The 26,604-nt window shown below is 41.5% G+C and overlaps 1 protein-coding gene across 1 annotated transcript in view; it reads right to left on the bottom strand.

Annotated features, from left to right (window-relative positions):
- Positions 1-9,351: 9,351 nt before the first annotated feature.
- The window catches only part of ST8SIA2 (ST8 alpha-N-acetyl-neuraminide alpha-2,8-sialyltransferase 2), a 403,496-nt gene continuing 386,243 nt past the window's right edge, over positions 9,352-26,604 (bottom strand). The window contains exon 6 of the mRNA XM_040414197.1: positions 9,352-9,696. Coding sequence (XP_040270131.1) covers positions 9,411-9,696 — 286 coding nt within the window. The 3' untranslated portion in view covers positions 9,352-9,410. The remainder of the gene's footprint in view (positions 9,697-26,604) is intronic.

The following is a 26,604-nucleotide window of genomic DNA, read 5'->3' as shown; positions in this document are numbered from 1 at the left end:
TTACACAGTTTTTAGCGCAGGATGAGCTAAAAAATATATATTGCTGCTGTCACACACAATAGTCCTTAACCACTTCCCATCTGGGCCATTTGCCCCCTTCCTGACCAGGCCAAATTTTGCAAAACTGACATATCTCACTTTATGTGGTAATAACTTTGGAACGCCTTTATTTATCCAAGTCATTCAGAGATTGTTTTCTCGTGACACATTGTACTTGATGATAATTATAAATTTGAGTCAAAATATTTCACCTTTATTTATGAAAAAATCCCAAATTTACCCAAAAATTTCAAAAATTCGCAATTTTCTAAATTTCAATTTCTCTGCTTTTAAAACAGAAAGTGATACCTCATAAAATATTTATTATTTAACATTCCCCATATGTCTACTTTATGTTGGCATCATATTGGAAATGTCATTTTATTTTTTTAGGACGTTAGAAGGCTTAGAAGTTTAGAAGCAATTCTTCAAATTTATAAGAAAATTGCCAAAACCCACTTTATAAGGACCAGTTCAGGTCTGAAGTCACTTTGTGGGGTCTACATAGTGGATACCCCCATAAATGACCCCATTGTAGAAATTACACCCCTCAAGGTATTCAAAACCGATTTTACAAACTTTGTTAACCCTTTAGGCGTTCCACAAGAATTAAAGGAAAATGGAGATCAAATTTTTAAATTTCACTTTTTTGGCAGATTTTCCATTTTAATCAATTTTTTTCTTTAACACATCGATGGTTAACAGCCAAACAAAACTCAATATTTATTACCCAGATTCTGCGGTTTACAGAAACACCCCATATGTGGTCATAAACTGCTGTATGGGCACACGGCAGGGCGCAGAAGAAAAGGAACTCCACATGGTTTTTAGATGCCATGTCCCATTTGAAGCCCCCTGATGCACCCTTACAGTAGAAACTCCCAAGAAGTGACCCCATTTTGGAAACTAGGGGATAAGTTGCCAGTTTTATTAGTACTATTTTTGGGTACATATGATTTTTTGATCATTCATTATAACATTTTATGGGGCAAGGTGACCAAAAAATTGGTTGTTTTAGCACAGTTTCTATTTATTTATTTTTACAGCGTTCACCTGAGGGGTTCAGTCAAGTGACATTTTTATAGAGCAGATCGTTACGGACGTGGCGATACCTAATATGTATACTTTTTCTCATTTATTAAAGTTTTACACAATAATAGCATTTTTGAAACCAAAAAATTATGTTTTAATGTGTCCATGTTCTGAGAGCTATAGTTTTTTTATTTTTTGAGAGATTTTCTTATGTAGGGGCTAATTTTTTGCGGGATGAGGTGACGGTTTTATTGGTACTATTTTGTGGGACATGCGCGTTTTTGATCACTTGGTGTTGCATTTTTTGTGATGCCAGGTGACAAAAATTGCTTGTTTTGACAGTTTTTTTTATTATTTTTTTACGGTGTTCATCCGAGGGGTTAGGTCATGTGATATTTTTATAGAGCTGGTTTTTACGGACGCGGCAATACCTAATATGTATACTTTTTTTATTTTTTCTATTTTTAATTTTTTTTTTTCATTCCTTACTTGGGGACTTTTTTTTTTTTTACATGTGAAACTTTTTTTTATTTTTTTATTTTCAACCTTTTATTTTTATTTTTTTTATTTTACACTTTTCGTCCCCCATAAGGTCATACAAGACCTCTGGGGGACATTTACTTCACTTTTTCTTTTTTTTTCACAGTTGATTTCTCCTGTAACTGGGGCTGACATAGTAGCCCCAGTTACAGGACAAATGCACCCCTATAGAGGCTGTACAGCAGCAATCCTGCGCTGTACAGCCTCACAGCAGGGCTGATCGAGGTCTCTGAGAGACCTCACACAGCTCCTGCACACTCCGGTCACGGCGGTCACATGACCGCAGGGCCGGAACAGGAAGCGCACAGCGCTTCCTTCTCTGCAGACACAGCGCTCGGTGAGCGCTGTGTCTGCAGCGATCTAGAAGGCAGGGACACCTGGGCACTGTCCCTGCCTTGTCTTAGGGTTGCCCTGCTGTCACTGACAGCGGGCAACCCGATCAGCAGCTGCACGATTAGCGTGCAGCTGCACTTTCTGAACGGACGTTCTGGAACGTCCGTTCAGAAATAGACGTCCACCCATAGGACGTTTATATCCTATGGGCGGACGTGAAGCGGTTAAAAGGACTTTTGGGTCTCTGAAAAGATTTTTGTATAAAAATTTTCCTATTACACTCCCTACACTGTCTGTCCCTTCCAATGCACAGCTTTCCCTAATACTGAGCAATTTAGCGCAGGTTGCGCTACAAACATATATTATTGCTGTCAGACACAATAGTCCTTACATGAACTTTTGGGTCTCTCAAACATTTTTTTACTGAAAAATATTCAATTACACTCCCTACACTCTCTGTCCCTTCCTATGATCAGCTCTACCTGACTACGAATGAGCTGAACATGCGTCATTGGGTGCTATATAGCACCCGATGACGCGTTTCGGCCAGCCAATCACTGTAATGCCAGTAGCCAACATGGCTACTGGCATTACAGAGGGGGCAGTACTGACCTGCAGGTTTTTGACTGCGTAGCAGCCAAGAATCATGTGGGGAGGAGACTCGAGCATTTCGCTCGAGCACATGTGGTTCTCAGCCGAGTACCGCCATGTGCCGAGCATCGAGATGCTCGAGCCGAACAGGAGTTCGGCCGAGCATGCTCGTTCATCACTAGAACACACCTACAGTGCTGCCCATAATTATTCATACCCCTGGCAAATTTTGACTTAAAGTTACTTTTATTGAACCAGCAAGTAATTTTTTGGACGGGAAATAACATAGGTGTCTGCCAAAATATAATAAGACGATGTACAAGAGCCATTATTGTGGAAAAAAAACATTTCTCAGCTTTTATTTACATTTGAGCAAAAAATACAAGATGTTCCGCACTGTGGAAAATCTCAGAGGACCTGGTCGGAAGCCAAAAGCGACACCTGTGCTGGCCAGGAGGATAGTTAGAGAGGCGAAAAAGAATCCAAGGATCACCACTAAGGCCATCCTGGTGAATCTGGGCTCTGCTGGTGGCAATGTCTCAAGGCAGACAATCCAACAGACACTGCACACTGCTGGGTTCCACGGATGCAGACCAGGCACACAAAAGCTTGTTTGGCCTTTGCAAAATCTCATCTGGACAAAGAAGACTTCTTGTCTTCTGTGTTATGGTCAGATGAAACAAAAATAGAATTGTTTGGTCACAATGATGTTTCCTTCATTTGGCGTAAAAAAGGAGAACCCAAAGAACACCATCCCCACTGTCAAACATGGTGGTGGGAACCTAATGCTTTGGGGGTGTTTTTCAGCCAATGGACCAGGGAACCTACTCACAGTAAACGGTACCATGAAAAAAGAGCAATACATGAGGATTCTCAACGACAACATCAGGCAGTCTGCAGAGAAACTTGGCCTTGGGCACCAGTGGACATTTCAGCATGACAATGACCCAAAACACACAGGAAAAGTGGTGAAGAAATGGTTAGCAGACAACAACATTAACATTTTGGAGTGCCCCAGCCATAGTCCAGACTTGAATCCAATTGAGAATCTGTGGAGGGAGCTAAAGATCAGGGTGATGGCAAAAAGACCCTCCAACTTGAAAGATTTGGAGCTCATTGCTAAAGATGAACGGGCAAAAATAGGAGACATGGAGATAATTTTGGACTGGACACTTTTTGCTCAAATGTAAATAAAAGCTGAGAAATGTTTTTTTCCACAATAATGCCTCTTGTACATCGTCTTATTATCTTTTGGGAGACACCTACAGTACAGACCAAAAGTTTGGACGCACCTTCTCATTTAAAGAGTTTTCTTTATTTTCATGACTATGAAGGCATCAAAACTATGAATTAACACATGTGGAATTATATACATAACAAACAAGTGTGAAACAACTGAAAATATGTCATATTCTAGGTTCTTCAAAGTAGCCACCTTTTGCTTTGATTACTGCTTTACACACTCTTGGCATTCTCTTGATGAGCTTCACGAGGTAGTTCCCTGAAATGGTTTTCACTTCACAGGTGTGCCCTGTCAGGTTTAATAAGTGGGATTTCTTGACTTATAAATGGGGTTGGGACCATCAGTTGCGTTGAGGAGAAGTCAGGTGGATACACAGCTGATAGTCCTACTGAATAGATTGTTAGAATTTGTATTTTGACAAAAAAAAAGCAGCTAAGTAAAGAAAAACTAGTGGCCATCATTACTTTAACCACTTCCCATCTGGGCCCTTTGCCCCCTTCCTGACCAGGCCAAATTTTGCAAAACGGACATATCTCACTTTATGTGGTAATAACTTTGGAACGCCTTTATTTATCCAAGTCATTCAGAGATTGTTTTCTCGTGACACATTGTACTTCATGATAGTCATAAATTTGAGTCAAAATATTTCACCTTTATTTATGAAAAAATCCCAAATTTACCCAAAAATGTAAAAAAAATCGCAATTTTCTAAATTTCAATTTCTCTGCTTTTAAAACAGAAAGTGATACCTCATAAAATATTTATTATTTAACATTCCCCATATGTCTACTTTATGTTGGCATCATTTTGGAAATGTCATTTTATTTTTTTAGGACGTTAGAAGGCTTAGAAGTTTAGAAGCAATTCTTCAAATTTTTAAGAAAATTGCCAAAACCCACTTTATAAGGACCAGTTCAGGTCTGAAGTCACTTTGTGGGGCCTACATAGTGGATACCCCCATAAATGACCCCATTGTAGAAACTACACCCCTCAAGGTATTCAAAACCGATTTTACAAACTTTGTTAACCCTTTAGGCGTTCCACAAGAATTAAAGGAAAATGGAGATCAAATTTTTAAATTTCACTTTTTTGGCAGATTTTCCATTTTAATCAATTTTTTTCTCTAACACATCGATGGTTAACAGCCAAACAAAACTCAATATTTATTACCCAGATTCTGCGGTTTACAGAAACACCCCACATGTGGTCGTAAACTGCTGTATGGGCACACGGCAGGGCGCAGAAGGAAAGGAACTCCACATGGTTTTTAGATGCCATGTCCCATTTGAAGCCCCCTGATGCACCCTTACAGTAGAAACTCCCAAGAAGTGACCCCATTTTGGAAACTAGGGGATAAGGTGCCAGTTTTATTAGTACTATTTTTGTGTACATATGATTTTTTGATCATTCAATATAACACTTTATGGGGCAAGGTGACCAAAAAATTGGTTGTTTTAGCACAGTTTCTATTTATTTATTTTTACAGCGTTCACCTTAGGGGTTCAGTCAAGTGACATTTTTATAGAGCAGATTGTTACGGACGTAGCGATACCTAATATGTATACTTTTTCTCATTTATTAAAGTTTTACACAATAATAGCATTTTTGAAACCAAAAAATTATGTTTTAATGTGTCCATGTTCTGAGAGCTATAGTTTTTTTATTTTTTGAGAGATTTTCTTATGTAGGGGCTCATTTTTTGCGGGATGAGGTGACGGTTTTATTGGTACCATTTTGTGGGACATACGCGTTTTTGATCACTTGGTGTTGCACCTTTTGTGATGCAAGGTGACAAAAATTGCTTGTTTTGACACAGTTTTTTTTTTTTTTTTTTTACGGTGTTCACCCGAGGGGTTAGGTCATGTGATATTTTTATAGAGCTGGTTTTTACGGACGCGGCAATACCTAATATGTATACTTTTTTTTATTTGTTTCACTTTAACACAATAATAGCATTTTTGAAACCAAAAAAATTATGTTTTAGTGTCTCCATGTTCTAAGAGCTATAGTTTTTTTATTTTTTGAGAGATTTTCTTATGTAGGGGCTCATTTTTTGCGGGATGAGGTGACGGTTTTATTGGTACCATTTTGTGGGACATACGCGTTTTTGATCACTTGGTGTTGCACCTTTTGTGATGCAAGGTGACAAAAATTGCTTGTTTTGACACAGTTTTTTTTATTTATTTTTTACGGTGTTCATCCGAGGGGTTAGGTCATGTGATATTTTTATAGAGCTGGTTTTTACGGACGCGGCAATACTAAATATGTCTATTTTACTTTATTTTTTCTATTTTAATTTTTTTTTTTTTATTCCTAACTTGGGAACTTTTTTTTTTTTTACATGTGAAACTTTATTTTATTTTATTTTTTCAACCCATTATTTTTTTTATTTTTTTTTACACTTTTCGTCCCCCATAAGGTCATACAAGACCTCTGGGGGACATTTACTTCACTTTTTCTTTTTTTTTTCACAGTTGATTTCTCCTGTAACTGGGGCTGACATAGTAGCCCCAGTTACAGGACAAATGCACCCCTAGAGAGGCTGTACAGCAGCAATCCAGCGCTGTACAGCCTCACAGCAGGGCTGATCGAGGTCTCTGAGAGACCTCACACAGCCCCTGTACTCTCCGGTCACGGCGGTCACATGACCGCCGGGCCGGAACAGGAAGCGCACAGCGCTTCCTTCTCTGCAGACACAGCGCTCGGTGAGCGCTGTGTCTGCAGCGATCGTGAAGGCAGGGACACCTGGGCACTGTCCCTGCCTTGTCTTAGGGTTGCCCTGCTGTCACTGACAGCGGGCAACCCGATCAGCAGCTGCACGATTAGCGTGCAGCTGCTATTTCTGACAGGACGTTTTAAAACGTGCTGTCAGAAATAGACGTCCACCCATAGGACGTTTATATCCTATGGGCGGACGTGAGGCGGTTAAGAAATGAAGGTCAGTCAGCCGAAAAATTGGGAAAACTTTGAAAGTAAGGGCTATTTGACCATGAAGGAGAGTGATGGGGTGCTGCGCCAGATGACCTGGCCTCCACAGTGACCTGGCCTCCACAGTCGAGATGGTTTGGGGTGAGCTGGACCGCAGAGTGAAGGCAAAAGGGCCAACAAGTGCTAAGCATCTCTGGGAACTCCTTCAAGACTGTTGGAAGACCATTTCAGGGGACTACCTCGTGAAGCTCATCAAGAGAATGCCAAGAGTGTGCAAAGCAGTAATCAAAGCAAAAGGTGGATACTTTGAAGAACCTAGAATATGACATATTTTCAGTTGTTTCACACTTGTTTGTTATGTATATAATTCCACATGTGTTAATTCATAGTTTTGATGCCTTCATAGTCATGAAAATAAAGAAAACTCTTTGAATGAGAAGGTGTGTCCAAACTTTTGGTCTGTACTGTATGTCATTTCCCGTTAAAAAATTACTTGCTGGTTGAATATAAGTAACTTTAAGTCAAAATTTGCCAGGGGTATGAATAATTATGGGCAGCACTGTATACTGATCGCAAGAAACTCTTTGACATCTCCAATTTTTTTTTTCAGCTTTAGATTAAAAGAGTTACGCCAAGGCTGAAATAGAACCAACCGGGATTGTATTTGGTTATATTTCTTTAATTGGGTAAATATGCTTTATCATTTTTCTTAAAAACTGTTCTGGCCCCAGTCATCCACATCAAAATGATACACTCCACACAATTCATATTCAAGAATAAGAAGAAGGAGAATGGTATGTCTTACTTATTTTCCGGTCTTTAAATTTATTTATTCATAAAACCATCCATGGTCAACAGTGTGTACGGTTCTGGACAATACAAAACCAAAAGGAGATCCTCTCTGCAGTTCTTGTCTTATGAATAATTATAATACTTTTACACTTAATACTTAGCAGAACAGAACTTTTCCCAATGCTCAATATTATGAGATGGAATAAGAAGATTGTCAGCAACATGAACTTGAAGACTCTTCTGATGACACCCTCTGTCTTGGTTTTTTTCAGCAATTAAAAGCACTTAAAAGCACTGTGTAATAAAACAGATGAAATCCTGAGAGTAAATGAGCATTATGTAACCACTGTAAAACCATTTCCGAGCAGTTTTTCCATTCAAGGTGATGTCCATCGGCCCAGGAGTTTCTGGAGAACATATCATGGCAATTTCTTAGTCTGCTTTACTTTCCTAGAACCATTGACAGTATTGACTACAAAAAACCTTGAATCACACATATTATAAAACAGCTCTTGCTACCCAGCTCCACAATAAAGTAACAGACTGAACAAGATCATTGATGTAACAAGCCATGATCAATGGCCCTTTGAAGACAAAAAAGTAGAAGGTATTACAGATCTTTACAAATTCAATATAATTTATGACATTTTCTAGAATTTTTACTCTACTTGGCTACACTGGACCCCAAACACGGAACACTTGACTGGTGTAAGTATCAGTCACATTATTATAATCAGATCTTCAGAAGGTTTAACTTATGAATGACCCCAAAATTTTACTAACAGAACAAAGATATTCAAAGAAAAATACTCAGCACTCACAGGACAATTGTCTGTCACCTAACTTTTTCATGAACAAAATGACAATTTTGACATATTAAAATGCCTTTTTTCCTGACTGGTGAACATTATACTTTTTTTGTACACGTTGAAATACAATTACATAGTCATTATATAAAGCCTGTATGGTTTCTACTCAAAATTCAAATATTATGATGTCATTGCACATCTGGTCATCCTCTTTGAGACAAACAGTTGAATTGTAGTTATAGGCACAAACCAGCAATTGCTGAAAGCAGTACTAGAAACATCTGAGGCTCCATTTCCATTGCAATGAACTTGAACAATTATCAGCACTGTGTATCTAATAAACAGGAATATTGTTTTGCAATTCAGTTACACCTGCTAGACTATAAGGCCTCATGCATACGGTTGTTACCCAGCCATGTCCGTATTGGGGCCCGCAAACAGCGGGTCCGCAATATGCGGGCACCGGCCATGTGCTCCCCGCATCACGGATGCGGATCCATTCACTTGAATGGGTCCGCAATCCAGAGTTGTGGTGCGGAACAGAGGCAGGGAACCCCACGGAAGCACTACGAAGTGCTTCCATGGTGTTTCTGTCCGTGCCTCCGCACAGCAAAAACGGTGCGGACGGATCACAGACCCATTCAAGTTGCCGCCTGGACGTTGCCCACACAACAGCCGTGTACATGATGCCTAAGGGAAAGTACCATTTTCCAAAAAGACCATTATATTCAACAGTGTTTCCACAAATTGTAGGAGGAAGTAAATCATAATTACAGACAATCTTCATGTATAGTGATAGCACCATATTCATCCTCCTATAAAATGTTTTTTTTTTGTTTTGTTACTAGTACTACTCTTACTATAAGAAGGCAAATATCAGCACAAATTGTGTGCTCCACCAGTCTGACACATTGATTCTGAGCTAGAAGTTTCTAGTTGTTCTACACACTTGAGCTCACTGAAGGACCATTCCTTTTTCCATTTCTGTACTTAAAGCCAACAATACTTTTACAACTCAATAAAATTTTGACAATTGTCATTGACGTCCTCCTATCGTTGTCCAAATGATTGAAGTTTTACAGATCAAAGGACTGCATAAGATGCTATGTTGCTGATTCACATTTACCAACGGTAAGTTTCAAAGCCCCCTGTAGATGTAGATTTTTCAAGGCCTTAAATTCCAGTGGCATCGCATGTGGACCTGCCTGTGATGTGTATCCGTATTTAAGGCTGTCATAGTAGTGATATTTCACAGGGTTCTGGTGGAGATCTCGGGAGAAAGGCCAGAAGCCATACAAGTCAATTCTGTTACAGAAACGAGTAGCCAATGTGTACATTAGTATTCCTGTAGTAGGTCTTTTTATGTGCACCTTGTTGGTCAACCAATATCTGGAAGAGACAAAAGACAACATTGTATAATAATTTCATTGACATAATGTAACATTATGGGGCCTAACGTGCATAAACTGGGTAAAACCAAATCAATATGCTGAATGTTAACTCCCAGGCAACGTAAATGAAAATTAGAAGCGCTACAGAAACATGGTACAATTGCACATTCTTTCTTTTCTCTACCACTGCCTATTAGTGTTGAAAACGAATATTCGAATTACGAATTTTTATCGCGAATATCGGCACTTCGTGAATATTTACAATATAGTGATATATATTCGTAATTTCGAATATTCGAGATTTTTTAATCAGTACATATGATCCCTCCCTGCTTCTAGCTTGTGGGCCAATGAGAAGGCTGTAGTATCTTTGACTTTACGATTAGTGTTGATTGCGAATTTTGGTAATGCAAATTTTTGGAATGCAAATTTTTATCGCTAATTTTTCAATTGCCGATTTCCGCAATCAAGAAAATAATGACTGGAGATAACGAATTCTCAAACATATGGCGAATATTCGCCCAAATATTCGCAAAATATCACAAATTTGAATATTGCCCCTGCCTCTCATCACTACTGCCTATATAACGTGAGTCTATGACCATCTGGTAGATATCCAATTCTCCAGTCCTCCATATTATACCATGTCGTAGTTCATTCACCAAGACCTCGATTTCCACTTAATGCCGAGCAGAAACTGAAAATGTGTGTGTGTGTGTGTGTGTATATATATATATATATATATATATATATATATATATTACACAATTTTAGGTTAAATAAAAAAATAGTCATTGATGTACTAAATAGCATTGCCCTAATATAAAATACTTTTGAGGGCACTCCTGGAATCCGAGGTTAAAGTTTTGGATACCAGACTGCTAGAACCTACTGTAGTATGGATATTGATTAGAGGCTGGAAATATTAGGCTTGTTTAGCTGATAGGAAAAAGACACTTTAGAGGCGATCTTCTCAACAGTCATATAAATATATCCAGAGACAATATCAAACTTTTATTCCAAGAACTGTATAAATGTATGGCAGTTGTGTACAGATGAAAGGCAGTTCTGGAGGTTCTTCACAGTGAGGGGTTCTTTTCAGTACAAGTAGTAGATGGTTTATGCATGCCAATGCAAACTCTCTGAAAGAGTTTTTGCAAATTTATATGCAGCTGAATACTTTATTGGCTATACATCATATATACTATCAAATAGCATTTATAACATTATTATTCTGTGCATTGGGAATGTGCTTCAAAGGAATTTCTGATTCATTCTGATATAAATTCCAAATAAATAAAATGTTTTATTGTGCACAGTACTGTGTATATCTCAGGAACTTGCGTACATAGGAGGTCTGGTCTTAGACCCATTAAATATGTCATGCCACAAGTCATGTCAGGCTTTAAAATGCATCTCAAGTTCCACAAACGTTTGGACGCTGTGTAAAAATGTAAATATAAACACAATGCAATAATTTTAAATTCTCACAGACCCATATTTTGTTCACAATAGATCACAGAACACATATCAGATGTTGAAAGTAAAAAAAAACTCATTTAGAACTTGATAGCAGCAATGTATCTTAAAAAAAAAGTTGGAGTAGGGCCACATTTGTCATTGTGTAGCACCTCATCTTCTTTAGCCTATAAATGTTTGGGAAGTGAGGAGACCAATTTCTGAAATTTTGAGAGAGGAATGTTGTCCCATTCTTTGCTGGATTTTTCATTTAATGAAGCACCAAATGTTTTCTATTGGTGGAAATTGTGGACTGCAGGCAAGCCAGTTCGGCACCTGGACTCTTCTTCTTTGAAGCCATGCTCTTATGATGGATGCAGTATGTGGTTTGGCATTGCCTTGCTGAAACATGCAAGGCCTTCCCCAAAAAAGACATTGTCTGGCTGCCCATGACATAAGCACTAATTCAACCCCATTCCATCAGAGATGCAGGCTTTTGAATTGTGGCCTGATAACAAGCTGAGTTGCCTCTCTCCTCTTCAGTCTGCAGGACACTGTATCTGTGATTTACAAAAATAATTTAAAATTTTGATTCCTCTGACCACAGAACAATTTTCTATTTTGACTTATTCCATTTTAAATGAGCTTTGGTCCAAAGGAGAAAGGGACGTTTCTGGATTGCACTGACACACAGCTTCTTCTTTTGTACAGTTTTAATTTGCAAGCTGTGTTCACAGACATTGATTTCTGAAAGTGTTCCTGAGCCCATGCAGTGACTTTCAGTATAGAATCATGCCTGTTTTTAATGCAATACCGCCCGAGGGCCCATAGATCTCAAGCATCCAATATTGATCATCGGCCTTGTCCCTTGCGTACATGGATTTCCCCAGATTCTTTGAATCTTTTAATGATATGTTGTACGTGGGATAGTCAAAGTCTTCACAATTTTTAGTTGTGGAACGTGATTCTAAACTGTTCCAAAAAATTTTAGATGCAGTTTTTCACTAATTCATGAACTTGTTCCCATTTTTGCTTCTGAGAGACTCTACCATGTTCCTTCTAAACCCGGTCATGTGCCCCTGTCCCAACTTTTTTTAGATGAGTTACTGTCAAGTTCTAAATTAGTTAATTTTTTTCATTAAAGGATAAAATGTCTCACTTTCAACATCTGATTTGTTCAATGATCTACTGTAAATAAAATATGGGTCTATGAGATTTGAAAATGATTGCATTTGTTTTTATTTACATTTTACACAGTGTCCCAACTTTTTGGGAATTGGGGTTGTATTAGCTCTCAAACATTAAAGCCTCATTCAAACATCACTATTTTGGTCAGTGATTTCCATCAGTGATTATGACCCAAAACCAGGATTGGAGCCTCCACAGAGATAAGGTATAAGGCAAAGATCTGCACCTGTTCTGTGTATAGAGACTCACCTGGTTTTGGCTCACAATCACTGATGGAAATCACTGACCAAAACACTGATGTGTGAATGAGGCATAAAGCAGAGTTTCCTTAGAGCTCCTTCACCCTTTTGTATAAAAATATGGGTCAAATGTAGATGCACAATTTACTTTTAATTTATTTTTTTCTTGCCGAATGCAGGTCCGGCAATCGGCAAGATAAAAACGCTAAGTGCAGAGGTTCTTATCCAGCTGATTTTCACTAAATTTGCCAGGTAGTAGCCGGATCTCTGTCAAACATCATCACAGTTAATGTGCTCTGACAGGACGGCGGTATCTGGCAATGCAATGCCGGATCCAGAGAACTCCGGCAGGCTGTTACAACAGGCTGTTCTCTAATGCAGATGTGAAACTAGCCTAACTATTGGTCAAAACATCGCCACTCTTTGTATGTCATTTGTGGATTACTAAAGGTGGAATATTAAATGTGAATGCTGTGACTCTGTTTTTCCTGATTCCTGTACTGATACAATGGGATTGAAGACCATCCCAATCGAGCATCCAGGTATTCTCAGTGATCTGTGCTGCCCTACATTGCTTACCTGTTGGATGCTCTTTGACCTGTACTGAGGTCACAGTATGGAAAGGAGGGGGTAGATAGGCAGTGACCATTATATATTGTGAATTATAGATTTGATGTGGATGCCTGTGATGACAATGAAAAAAATTCAAAAGTGATATCCACATAACAGAAAAGTGTCAAGGTATGTTTAGGTTTAGTAGGCTATGTGAAAGCTGCAGGACTGTAGGATTTTTTTTTAAATACAGGCAAGAACACAGGGGAGTTAGGATAACATCATGAAATACAAAATTGATTTTACTAATAGGTATTTTACTGATAAGACATTCTCTTTAAAGGGTTTTTCCCCAGAATTTAGAACTGATGACCTATCCTCTGGATAGGTCATCAGTATCTAATGGGAGGGGAGCTGACACCCGGGATCCCCACCAATCGGCTGTTTAAGAAGAAAGCAGTGCTCACAGTAGCACCACGGCCTTCTCTCAGCTTTTCCTAGGCTGATTGATGACAGGTTTATCGGTTACGTGGCCTAGGCTCAGCTCAGCCACATAGAAGTGAATGGGGAGGAGCACTCTGCCAAGCATAGCTGCTGTACAATGTACAATTCTGTGCTTGGTGAGCACGGAGAAGGCACAGGAGCCCTGGTGCCTTCCCAAACAGCTGATCTGCAGGGGTCCCAGATGTCAGACCCCCACCGATCAGATGCTGATGACCTATCCTGAGTCTTGGAAAACTCTTTTAAGGAATCCGATCTATTGAACTGTGAACATGTGCTTTATGTGACACAAATGTTTTAATAATGTGGTGGGGTGCTTTGTAAGTTGAGTGTTGGGTAAGCGACTAATTAACAAATGAATGCACAGCATTTAACTGTACAATTACAATATTTAGATGTGTCTCAACATTAAGCTTTCCCTCTCCAGACTCCCTTACCTCAAGGCCACCTATACACACACACCTACTGTGTTCATAGGTGAATTCAGCCCTTAGTTGTTTGAATACAGTACTAATGTTTTTGGAGCCTCTGTTATGTCATTAAATTGTGAAATAAAAAATAATGTAAACTCTATGGAAATTAGACTAAACTAGTTTGAAATTTTAATGAAAAATCTGAGAGCCAGGTTGTTGCAAATTTTAAGCACAACATAATAAAACTGAGGATAATCTGTCACCGAACTTCATGGTATCATATAATTTACTGCTGGATGAATATTATTAAAAATGATTCCTTTTACGACAAGATTTCTGCATTTGCCTCCAGACGCTGAACTCATTAATATATGCAACCTCTTCTGTTACACATATTAAAATAATATTATCACATTTAAACTGCTCGCATAATGTTAAATATGCGTCATTATTTAACTTATGTATTGCCATCACTGGGAGCCGGATTTGTGTCCTGACACAAGGACTCACTGCGGATGTGCCGATAGCCTTATTATTAATTACTTGTGCAGCGTCCCACTAGCTTATGTTGGAATTGCAAAAGCTTTTTGTTGTCTTCTGTAATTTCATGCTGTATTGTGTTATCATGTGAAATCCCTTTTTACCAGGCTGTCAGGTGCACCACATACATCTCACCACTAGATGGGGATAGCACCACAGTATATATAGTGCAGTTCAGGCCTAGTTAGAAAGTGTTTAGAGTTGGGAGTGTGAAGGAGAAGGAGATGAAGTGAAGAGCTAGGGGTAAGGAGAGGTCCCCTCTCCTCTCAGCTCTCTCTGGAGCTCCACAGCCCAGAGAAGCCAGCGTACACCTCAGTAACAAAGCCAGGAAGACAGGCAGAGAAAAGTCTACATTCTACTATTCACTCTTCAGGAGTAACAAGTGAATATTTGGTCAAGTTTATTGTTGGATAAAGACAAAGGAAGGACAACGCCATTATTATAGGCTCTAGGCGCCTTTGGATCTAGGTAAAGGACTTATTAGCTTCTGGCACCCTCACTATTATTCTAAGGACAGATAAGGGTTCTGTTATATCACTTGTGTAGAAGATCAAGACTGGAATTACCTCAACTGAGACTGAAGCAAGGCAAAGAGCTGAATATTAGTGAGTACCTAACTAATTACCCTAGCCTGACACATTACCACCAGCACAGCCTGTTAATGGAATTCATCACATCCAACTTGCATGTATACCAGAGACGGTGTTATTATTGGATGTAAACTGTCATCAAGAACCTGGTTATAGTAAAGTTTACAGTTGAATTTAAACCTGCCTCATTCTTCTAACTTCATAGCACTACCACTCTCAACATTTTGCACCATCAAGGTGCTGGCATCACGACAATACCTAAGTCAGGGGCCCAGCCACACAAGCACTCAGCACCCATTCACCATCAAGGGAACCTCGATAACCATCTGGCCAGTGTCCCCTGTAATCGAGTATTCCCCGGAGAATCCAGTGCTGTTCTCCCCTTCACTGCACTGCTGGCCCAAGGAGGCATCTGCTAAACTGTGAGTAACCGATGAACTGTATGTACATTCCGGCCCACCGTGAACCTCACGCGCTCTACCCCTGCGGACTGGCACGCTGCAACAAAAAAATTGGCGTCACAAACAGGATCAATATCCTCTGTGCCTTATAGAACAGGATCAAAATCCTCTGTGCCTTATGTGAATGAGCCCCATTTGTTTGACTGTTTTTATTGGGCCAAAGAACTGTCCAAACTGCTTAAAACTGCAAGGATATACTGTGCCAATTGACTACTTTGAAATCGCACTGCTAAAACTGAGAAAAGCCAGATTTTTGTGTCACTAGAACTGCTTGCTGCGATTGAATTGACTTTGACCTTGAACCTAAAATGGCCGCCGGAGGCCTTCTTGTCTGATTTTTGGCGCCATTGCTCTGCAAAAAGCCCTGTACGGCGGGAAAATAGAGTGCCGCCCCTTGAAAAGTGCAGGAAACCAATTTCTACTGCGCCACTACTGCTTCATTACCATGGATTATAATATGCACCGCCTCCCATATGCTGCAGAACCTAGGGGACTTGCCAAAAGAGAGGTGGAGTTTATGCGATCAGTGGACGACTCTGCCAGATGTGTTCTTGCCTGCAGACACGCAGAGAGACAGACTTGTGAGTATGGCAGTAAATGTGCCCGCCAGGTCCGACAAAGAGCTGGAGTCGCTTATCACTTCTGAAGAGGTGAAGTCGGAACCACCCAAGGCTGCTGTGAAGATGGAGGAGCCTTTGCAGGCTCGACGGGAGTTCTTTACTTTCCACGCCACCGAAGGAGGAGACCGAACTCCAGCGGTATCCACCAGGAGTAGGCCACGGCCGAACCGGAGACAGAGGAAGGCCAAGCAGGGATGCCATAATCCTGAGTGGCCGAGTTTACCACAGAGGCCATCCACCACTCCAGTGCAGTGCCTGTATGCGACGGGAACGGCTAGCGCTAATGTGGTGTCGCAGCCCACTATTGTTTCCTCGTCACAAGGTACCCAATACGAATCCCGGAGAAGGCACCCTAAAAAGAGGACCGCTTCTACCTGCAGGCCGAATGATGAAGAAAGGTGCGTCCGGGTGCTGCAAAGCTTGTCCCTCCAGGAAGTGTCACCAGAGAGGAGTGAGTTGGTGCCCAGAGGAAAAGTTTACATATTCAACGAAATCCGGAGACAACTGAGATTACTGGTTCTAGCAGTTCACTGTCTAGTGGGAGCTGTCCCGGATGAGTGGGATTCCGGGAGTCCACTATCCACAGATGTGCCCTCCTCACCAGATCCACATTTGTAAGTAGGCCCGTAGGCCATTTTACAATAATTGTCAAATGGAGCCAGTGTTTTTTTTGTCCCAGTATGGACTGATGCCAGTTCACCACGGCAAGTGGCAGTTTACTAGGCTACTTCACAGCCTACTGGGCCTTTAAAATTCAGGACTCCCTCTCTTTTAACCACTGTTTTTCGCCCAAGTTGCGCCTGGTTTGCGAAAAGCTTTTTCCTTCCTATTCCCTCTTCAGGTTGATGAGGGTTATGAACAAGACTATCATGTGTTCAAAGTCATGTTACCCAGAAAGACATTTTTCTGTGACTTGTTTATGTGCAATTCTTATCTTTTTAATTCAACAGACTTTTTGCACTTTTCTTATTCTGCTGCACTTAAAAGTTTTACATACTAAACACTTACTTACTTACTTACTTACTTACTTGGACTTTGCCATGTACTTTTTATTATGATTAGAGTTGAGCGAACCCGAACTATAAAGTTCTGGTTCGTACCAAACTTTAGGATTTTTGGACCCCGGGCCCAAACCCGAACTTTTTCGTAAAGGTTTTCCAGATCTGCAAGTGTTAAATTCAAGTTTAACCTCTTCACGACCGCAATCTGTATATATACGTGATAGCTGCACATACCCCGTGCAGCTATCACGTGTATAGACGTCAAGCTAGCTCTTTAATCCAAGCGCTGCAAAGCGCTTGGATTAAAGCTTCTGCCCGAGCCCTGCTGCTGTCACGGACAGCATACAGTCTAGTAATGCCAGCAAGGGGCCAATCAGAGTGGCCCCTTGCCGGCAATCGATCCGATTGGTTAGTCTGTGCAGACTAACCAATCGGATCGCGGCAGTGTTAAAATGCCGGTTTCAGGCTCTGATCTGCGCTCTGCAGATCACAGCCTGAAATCGGTAATGTGTCCTGAAGCCCCCGATCTGTGCCCCCTTCTTGTCCTTCTTCTTACCCTGCCCCCGATGCGGTCCGCCCCCTCCTGCCCCGATCTGTAATAAATAAAATGCTGCGCCCTGCCCCCGATGCGTCCGCCCCCTCCTGCCGCCATCTGTAATAAGTAAAATGCTGCCCCTTGGCCCCGATGCGTCCGCCCCCTCCTGCCCCGATCTGTTATAAGTAAAATGCTGCCCCCGATGCGGTCCCCCTTCTGTGAGTGATGGCGGCGTCTCCATTCCTGAGCCGCCGCCATCAGCAGCGTGTGTCAGCTCTATGCTGACACTGCTGTAACCGCATAGATGCCGCAGTAGCGGCATCCATGGGGTTAATAGAGGGAGGGGGCTCCCTCTCTCTCAACCATCAGGGCTGCTGCGATCGCAGCGCCCGATGGTTGCCATGGCAACCAGACGCTTTGCAAAGGCGTCCGGTTGCCATGGCATAGGCGTCCGGTGCTGCCACCTACAGGCATCTGATTGTATTATACTTTGCAATAAAAGTAAAAATAAATAAATAAAAATGTAAAAAAAAAAATCCTTTTCCTATAAAAATAAAACAAAAAAACTAACAAAAACCAGACATATTAGGTGTCACCGCGTCCGTAGCGACCATCTCTATAAATATGTCACATCATCAACCCCGTCCAATAAACACCATAAAAAATAATAACGGTGTAAAAAAATAAGCCATTTTTGTCACCTTACATCACAAAAAGTGCAACAGCAAGCGATCAAAAAAGGCGTATATACCCCAAAATAGTACCAATCAAACCGTTACCTCATCCCGCAAAAAAAGCCCATATTTAAGACAATCGCCCAAAAAATAGAGACACTAAAACATCATTTTTTTGGTTTCAGAAATGCTATTATTGTGTAAAACTTAAATAAATAAGAAAAAGTATACATATTAGGTATTGCCACGTCCGTAACGATCTGCTCTATAAAACTGTCACATGACCTAACCCCTCAGATGAACGCTGTAAAAAAAAAAAAAAAAAAAAAGGTTCCAAAACAGCCAATTTTTTGGCCACCTTGTCCCATAAAGTGTAATAATGAATGATCAAAAAATCCTATGTACCCAAAAATGGTACCAATAAAAACCTCAACTCTTTCTTCAAAAAATGAGCCCCTGCACAAGACGATCGGTAGAAAAATAAAAAACATATGGCGTTCAGAAAACCAATCCAGCAAAATCTGCCTTCCAAAAACCATACGGTGTTCCTTTCCTTCTGCGCCCTGCCGTGCGCCCTTACATCAGTTTACGACCACATGTTGGGTGTTTCTGTAAACCGCAGAATCAGAGTAATAAATATTGAGTTTTGTTTGGCTGTTAATTCTTAATGTGTTAAAGAAAAAAATGTAATAAAATAGAAAATCTGCTAAAAAAGTGAAATTTAGAAATTTCCTCTCCATTTTCCTTTAATTCTTGTGGAACACCTAAAGGGTTAATAACGTTTGTAAAATTGGTTTTAAGTAACTTGAGGGGTCTAGTTTCTACAATGGGGTCATTTATGGGGGTATCTACTATATAGGCCCCACAAAGTGACTTCAGACCTGAACTAGTCCTTAAAAAGTGGGTTTTGGAAATTTTCTTAAAAATTTTAAGAATTGCTTCTAAACTTCTAAGCCTTGTAACGTCCTAAAAAAATAAAATAACATTTCCAAAATGATGCCAACATAAAGTAGACATATGGGGAATGTTATGTAATAAATATTTTATGAGGTATCACTTTCTGTTTTAGAAGCAGAGAAATTGAAATTTAGAAAATTGCTAATTTTTATTTATTTTTGGTAAATTTGGGATTTTTTCATAAATAAAGGTGATATATATTGACTCAAATTTATGACTGTCATGAAGTACAATGTGTCACGAGAAAACAATCTCAGAATGGCGTGGATAAGTAAAAGTGTTCCAAAGCTATTACCACTTAAAGTGACGCATGTCAGATTTGTAAATTTTGACCTGGACACTGGGGCATCAATGACCTTTGGTCATGAAAGGGTTAATATATACAGCTTTCATATTCCGTTACAAAAAAAAAAACTTTTTTGGCAATCTACAACATCTGTATTAGTCAGTGTGCAATTTAAGCTAGAAATACACCCATCATTTTCTGTGATTTGAAAAACACACTTTTTTTTTCTTCAAAAAACTGTATTTTCCAGATCTGCAAGTGTTAAATTCAAGTTTAATATATACAGATTTCATATTCTGTTACCAAAAAAAGACTTTTTTTTGGCAATCTACAACATCTGTATTAGTCAGTGTGCAATTTAAGCTAGAAATACACCCATCATTTTCTGGGGTTTGAAAAACACACTTTTTCTTTTTCAAAAAACTGTATTTTCCAGATCTGCAAGTGTGAAATTCAAGTTTAATATATACAGCTTTCATATTCTGTTACCAAAAAAAGACTTTTTTTGGCAATCTACAACATCTTGATTAGTCAGTGTGTAATTTAAGGTAGAAATACACCCATCATTTTCTGGGGTTTTAAAAACACACTTTTTTTTTCTTCAAAAAACAGTATTTTCAGGGCTTGCAGCATCAGCACATGTGAAATTACAGGCTTATATACTGCTTTAAAATTCAGTTGTTAAACAAACACTCGTTTGGGCACACAAAATTTAGTTGGCAGCCTTTGATGCAGATGTCATTGTGAGATACACCCTTAATACATTTGGGTTACATTCAGAGATTTTAAATACAGCCATTTGGTGCACCAATATTGAATTCAAGCCTACACTGGTTGAGGCCATGTGAGATACACCCTCTACATACTGGGGTTTGATTCAGGGATTTGAAATACAGCCATTTGAAATACAGCCATTTTTGGCAAAGAAATATTGAATTCAGGCCTACACTGGTTCAGACTGTATGAGATACTCCCTCTACATACAGGGGTTTGATTCAGGGATTTGAAATACAGCCATTTGAAATATAGCCATTTTGGGCAAAGAAATATTTACTTCAGGCCTACACTGGTTCAGACCGTGTGAGATACACCCTTTACATACTGTCGTTCTATTCTACTATTAATTAAACACCCATTTAGGGCAAGATCCTAAATTCAAAAAATATGAGGAGAGCGTCAAATAAGGGACGTGGCCCAGGTCGTGGTGCTGCAGGTGGAGCTCCTGTTGCAGGGAGAGGACGTGGTCGATCTGTGCCAGCTACATGCACAAGTGAAACCCCTTCCTCAGGTGCGAGTAGGCGACAAAACCTGCAGCGGTATTTGGTCGGGCCTAATGCTGCTCTACGAATGGTGAGGCCTGAACAAGTACAGGCGATAGTAGATTGGGTTGCTGACAGTGGATCCAACACAGGTACCAACTGCTGGGGCTTTCGAAAGTGTGCATACCGACAAGGAAGGCAGGGGTGAAGACTGGGTGGAAGGTGATGTGGAGGACGATGAGGTCCTCGACCCCACATGGAATCAAGGTCATGCGAGTGACCTATGTAGTTCGGAGGAAGAGGCACAGAGCCACCAGCACAGCAGAAGAGAGAGCAGGGTGCAAAAGCAGAGCGGCCGTCCTCTAGACAGTACGCCTCCTACTGCCCACCACAGCAAGGGACCGAGCACACCAAAGCCAGCTCCAAGGAGTTCCCTGGCATGGCAGCTCTTCAGACAATGTGCTGAAGCGAGGCATAAACGTTCTCAACCTGAGCACAACCTGCATGACCAGGCATTTAAGTGCAAAGCACGAGCTGCAGTGGAGTAGACACCTCAAAAACCAAGAAAGGTCTCTAGCTCTTCCTGCTTCCTCTTCTGCTGCAGTCGTGGCCTCTTAATCCACCTCTGGAGTGACAGTGCCACCTGGCACCCCGCAAACAGAGGATCTGACAGCAACACAACCACCTGGGTCACTAAGCATCTCCACAATATCCCGCGTTCAGCTCTCCATATCCCAAACGCTGGAGAGGAAAAGGTAGTACCCCCCTAACCATCCGCGATCCCTAGCCCTGAATGCCAGTATTTCTAAATTACTGGCCTTTGAAATGCTGTCATTCCGTCTGGGAGAGACGGAGAGTTTTAAAGGCCTTATGGCGGTGGCTGTCCTGCAGTACGTCGTGCCCAGCCGCCATTAATTTTCAAGGTGAGCCATCCCTTCCCTGCACAACCAAGTGGGGGACAAAATCAGGTGTGCACTGAGCAACGCCATCTGTGGCAAGGTGCACCTCACTACGGATACGTGGACCAGTAAGCACGGTCAGAGACGTTATATCTCCATAACAGCACACTGGGTAAATGCAGTGGCAGCTGGGCCTGAGGCGGATAGCAGTTTGGCGCATGTCCTTCCACCACCGAGGATTGCAGGGCACTTCAGTTTGCCTCCTGTTACTTCCTCCTCCTAATCCGCTTCCTCATCCTCTACCGGCTCCTCATCCGGTCAGCGTAACACCTTCACCAATAACTTCAGCACAGCCAGGGGTAAACGACAGCAGGCAGTTTTAAAACTTTTATGTTTGCGGAACAAACCCCACACCGCGCAGGAGCTGTGGACTGGCCTTGAACAACAGACCGATGAGTGGTTGGTGCCAGTGAGCCTCAAGCCCGGCCTGGTGGTGTGCGATAATGGGCGAAATCTCGTAGCAGCTCTGGGACTAGCCGGTTTGATGCACATCCCTTGCCTGGCACATGTGCTGAATTTAGTGGTGCAGAGATTCCTTAAAAATTACCCTGATATGTCAGAGCTGTTGCATAAAGTGCAGGCCGTCTGTGTGCGCTTTCGGCGTTCTCACCCTGCTGCTGCTCACCTGTCCGCGCTGCAGCGTAACTTCGGCCTTCCCACTCACCGCCTCATATGCGACGTGCCCACAAGGTGGAACTCCACCTTGTACATGCTGGCCAGACTGTGCGAGCAGCAGCAGGCGATAGTGGAGTTTCAGCTGCAGCACGCACGGGTGAGTCACTCTGTGGAACAGCACCACTTCACCACCAATGACTGGGCCTCCATGCACAACATTCCTTGTTGCGCTCTTTCAAGTACTCCCCCAAAATGGCCAGTGCCGATAACACCGCTTTCAGCGTTACTATCCCACTTCTATGCCTCCTTGAAAAAACGCTGCTGGCGATGATGGAAGAGGATGTGGCACATGAGGAGGAGGAGGAGGAAAAGGGAGCATTTAGTCTGGTTTCCGGCCAGTCATTCACAAGTGGCTCCGAGGGTGGGTTCCTGCACTCACAAACGCCAGGTACACAATTGTCCAGCCAGGGCTCAGTTCTGGAGGATGACAAGGTGGAGGATGAGGAGGAGGAGATGGAGGCGGAACCTTGTTCACCGCAGGGTGGCACCCAGAGCAGCTCATGGCCATCACTGGCGCGTGGCTGGGGGGATACAGAGGACACAGACGATACACCTCCCACAGAGGACAGCTTTTCGTTGCCTCTGGGCAGCCTGGCACAAATGAGTGATTACATGCTGCAGTGTCTCCGCAACGACTGCCGAGTTGCCTACATTCTAACTTGTGCTGATTACTGGGTGGCAACGCTGCTGGATCCCCGCTACAAGGACAACGTACCATCCTTAATTCCTTTACTGGAGTGTGATCGTAAGATGCGCGAGTACAAGCGCACACTGGTAGACGCACTGTTGGTGGCATTCTCACCTGACAGCGGGGGCACAGTGGAAGCACAAGGCGAAGGAAGAGGAAGAGGTGGCCAACGCAGCTGGGGCACCGCCAGCACCTGAGAAGGGAGGGTTAGCATGGCGAAATGTGGAAAAGCTTTGTCAGCACACCACAACAACCAGCACCACCAGCTGATATGGAATGTCTTAGCAGGAGGAAGCATTTCACCAACATAGTTGAGCAGTATGTATGCACACGCCTACACATACTGAATGATGGGTCTGCCCCCTTCAACTTCTGGGTCTCCAAATTGGGCACATGGCCTGAGCTTGCCCTTTACGCCTTGGAGGTGCTGGCCTGCCCTGCAGCCAGTGTATTATCTGAACGTGTGTTTTGCACGGCAGGGGGCAAAATCACAGACAAGCACAGCCGCCTGTTCACAGCTAATGTGGACAAGCTCACGTTCATTAAAATGAACCAGGCATGTATCCCACAGGACTTGTTTGTACCTTGTGCAGAATAGACATGTATACCCGCCTTAACCAGCCATTGTTATACTACAGCGCAATTGCTCATTCTTGCATTTTGGATATTTCACACTCTTTTGGTGTGTACCCTAATAAAAAAATAATAATAATTAAAACCAAAAACAAGTGTTGGCTACCTCGTCCTCCTCCACCGCTGCTTCCACCTACACCGCTACATCCACCGCCTCCTTAAACTCCTACTTCATATGGACCTCCACCTGATAAATAAAGTTTTTATTTTTTTATTTGTACGTATTTTATTTTATTTTATGTCCTTTCACTATTTTGTCTGTTACATTTTCAGGTGAAATTCACAATTTTTTGGGTGTGATGTACCACTGCCATACCTAGTTGACAGCTTAAAAAAATTTCAAAAATTTTTCTTTTACATTTTCGGGTGACATAAAAAAAAATATTCTGTCATAGACCCCTGCTCTACCAAGTAGAAAGGTTAATAAATTTAACTAATTTTTCTGTTACATTCTTGGGTTGACATTTTACAATTTTCGATGTGAATAAACCCCTACTCTGCATAGGTGACAGGGAATAAAATTTCAGAAATTCTTCTTTACTTGATGCGCGCCACCTCCTTGCATTCAATGCTTAAACTTTAACAAGTTGTCCCGCATTTGCGCTTTAATACTTTGTCCCATATTTCCACTCTATCATATTTAATTTGAAACAATTAACCTCCCTTGGATGTGGTCTCTCTTTCTCACGCTCCCTCTCCGGCGTGGAACCCTGATTCGCCGATAGCAGTGATCAACATGGTAGGCTCAGAAAAGAACATCGAAAGTTGATAGAGAAGATATCCAAATGGATAAACGTGCGATCAGGCAGAAGTTATCTAGAGTCAACAAAGCGGCAGCAGGGGCCTCTCCTGGCTAACGTTTCCAAATCAAAAATACCACAGTGACATTCCCTATAATTTTTTCTTAATCATTCCAATAACAGGGCATCTTAAGAGTACTGTATTGTTATTTATCATCACTACCTCCCCGAGTCGGGAGTGGGTAATTGCCGCGCGCCCCCTCCTTTCCTTCAATTCTTCCGTTTTAACAGCTTTTCCCACATTTTCACTCGATCACAATTAAATTTCATGCATTGATCTCCCTTGGATGTGGTCTCTCTTTCTCATGCTCCCTCTCCGGGGTGGAACCCTGATTCGCCGCTAACCGTGATCAACATGGTAGGCGCAGAAAAGAACATTGAAAGTTGATAGAGCAGATATCCAATTGGATCGTGAACATCACGGGGACATGCGACATGGTGGGGTAGTATGTTTGCACACGCCTACACGAACTGACTGATGGTTCTGCCCCCTGCAACTTCTGGGTCTCCAAATTGGGCACATGCCCTGAGCTTGCCCTTTACGCCTTGCAGGTGCTGGCCTGCCCTGCAGCCAGTGTATTGTCTGAACGTGTGTTTAGCACGACTGGAGGGGGTTATCACAGGTTATATTTCCCAATGTCTTGGGGTGTACCCGAATAAAAAAAAAAAAAAGCAGTGTAGGCTACCTCCTCCCCCACCGCCACTTCCACCTACACCGCCACATCCACCGCCTCCTCAACCACCTACTCCATATGGACCTCGTCCTCCTAGATCAAGATTATTAGTTTTAATTTTTACGTCTTTTATGTTATTTAAAGTAATTTCCCTATCCACATTTGTTTGCAGAGCACTTTATATGCTCTTACCCACATTTTGCTGGCATTTGCAGCCCTCTAGCCCTTTCTGTGACATTTTTACAGCCATTTTAGCACTTAAAACTTTTTTGTGAAGTTCGGCCGAACCCGTCGAACCAAAACATCCAGGTCAACGCTCAACTCTACTTGCCAGCCATAAAGCATGTCGTGGAGAACACTGGACCCCTTTTACAAAACACTTGGTACTTTGGTTTTTATTTGCACTTTACCTCTGACTTGTTCCAGCATACTGGGAGCATTTCATTTGTGGCTGTGAAACATCAGTTCTGTGCTGTTTTCATATATTCATAATGTATTGACAATTGTTTGCACTGTGCACTTTATTCTCTTAGTTTTTACTTATTTGTCGTCGGTACCTTTACTATATATATATCTTAGTATTGTTTCCCGACTTTCATTCCTTAAAGGGGTTGTCTCAATTCAGTAAGTTGCATTTATCATGTAGAGAAAGTTACTACAAGGCACTTACTAATATATTGTTATTATCCATATTGCTTCCTTTGCTGGCTGGATTCATTTTTCTATCACATTCTACACTGCTCGTTTCCATGGTTACAGACGACCCTGCAATCCATCAATGGTGCTCATGCTTGCACACTATAGGAAAAAGCATCAGCCTCTCTGGTGGCCGGGACCATGGGAGCGCACATAGGCTGGTGCTTTTTCCTATATTGTGCAAGCACGACCACCACTGATGGATTGCAGGGTGGTCTGTAACCATGGAAACGAGCAGTGTATAATGTGATAGAAAAATGAATCCAGCCATCAAAGGAAGCAATATGATAATAACAACATATTAGTAAGTGGCTTGTATTAACTTTCTATACATGATAAATGCTACTTAATGAAATGAGACCGCCCCTTTAAGATAGATTGATCATTCAATGTCAGGGTGAGAAGTGCCTGTTTTATTGTTTTTAGCATAATGTATTGTGCCATTTGATAAAGATTACCTTTTTATTGCAATGATTTGCTTCACGTTGAAACTCATTTTTGTATAGA

Source organism: Bufo bufo, chromosome 1, assembly GCF_905171765.1.
Source record: "Bufo bufo chromosome 1, aBufBuf1.1, whole genome shotgun sequence".
Lineage (NCBI taxonomy): Eukaryota > Metazoa > Chordata > Amphibia > Anura > Bufonidae > Bufo > Bufo bufo.
The sequence above is the reverse complement of the archived record's forward strand: the minus strand, read 5'-3'. Positions and strand labels throughout refer to the sequence as shown.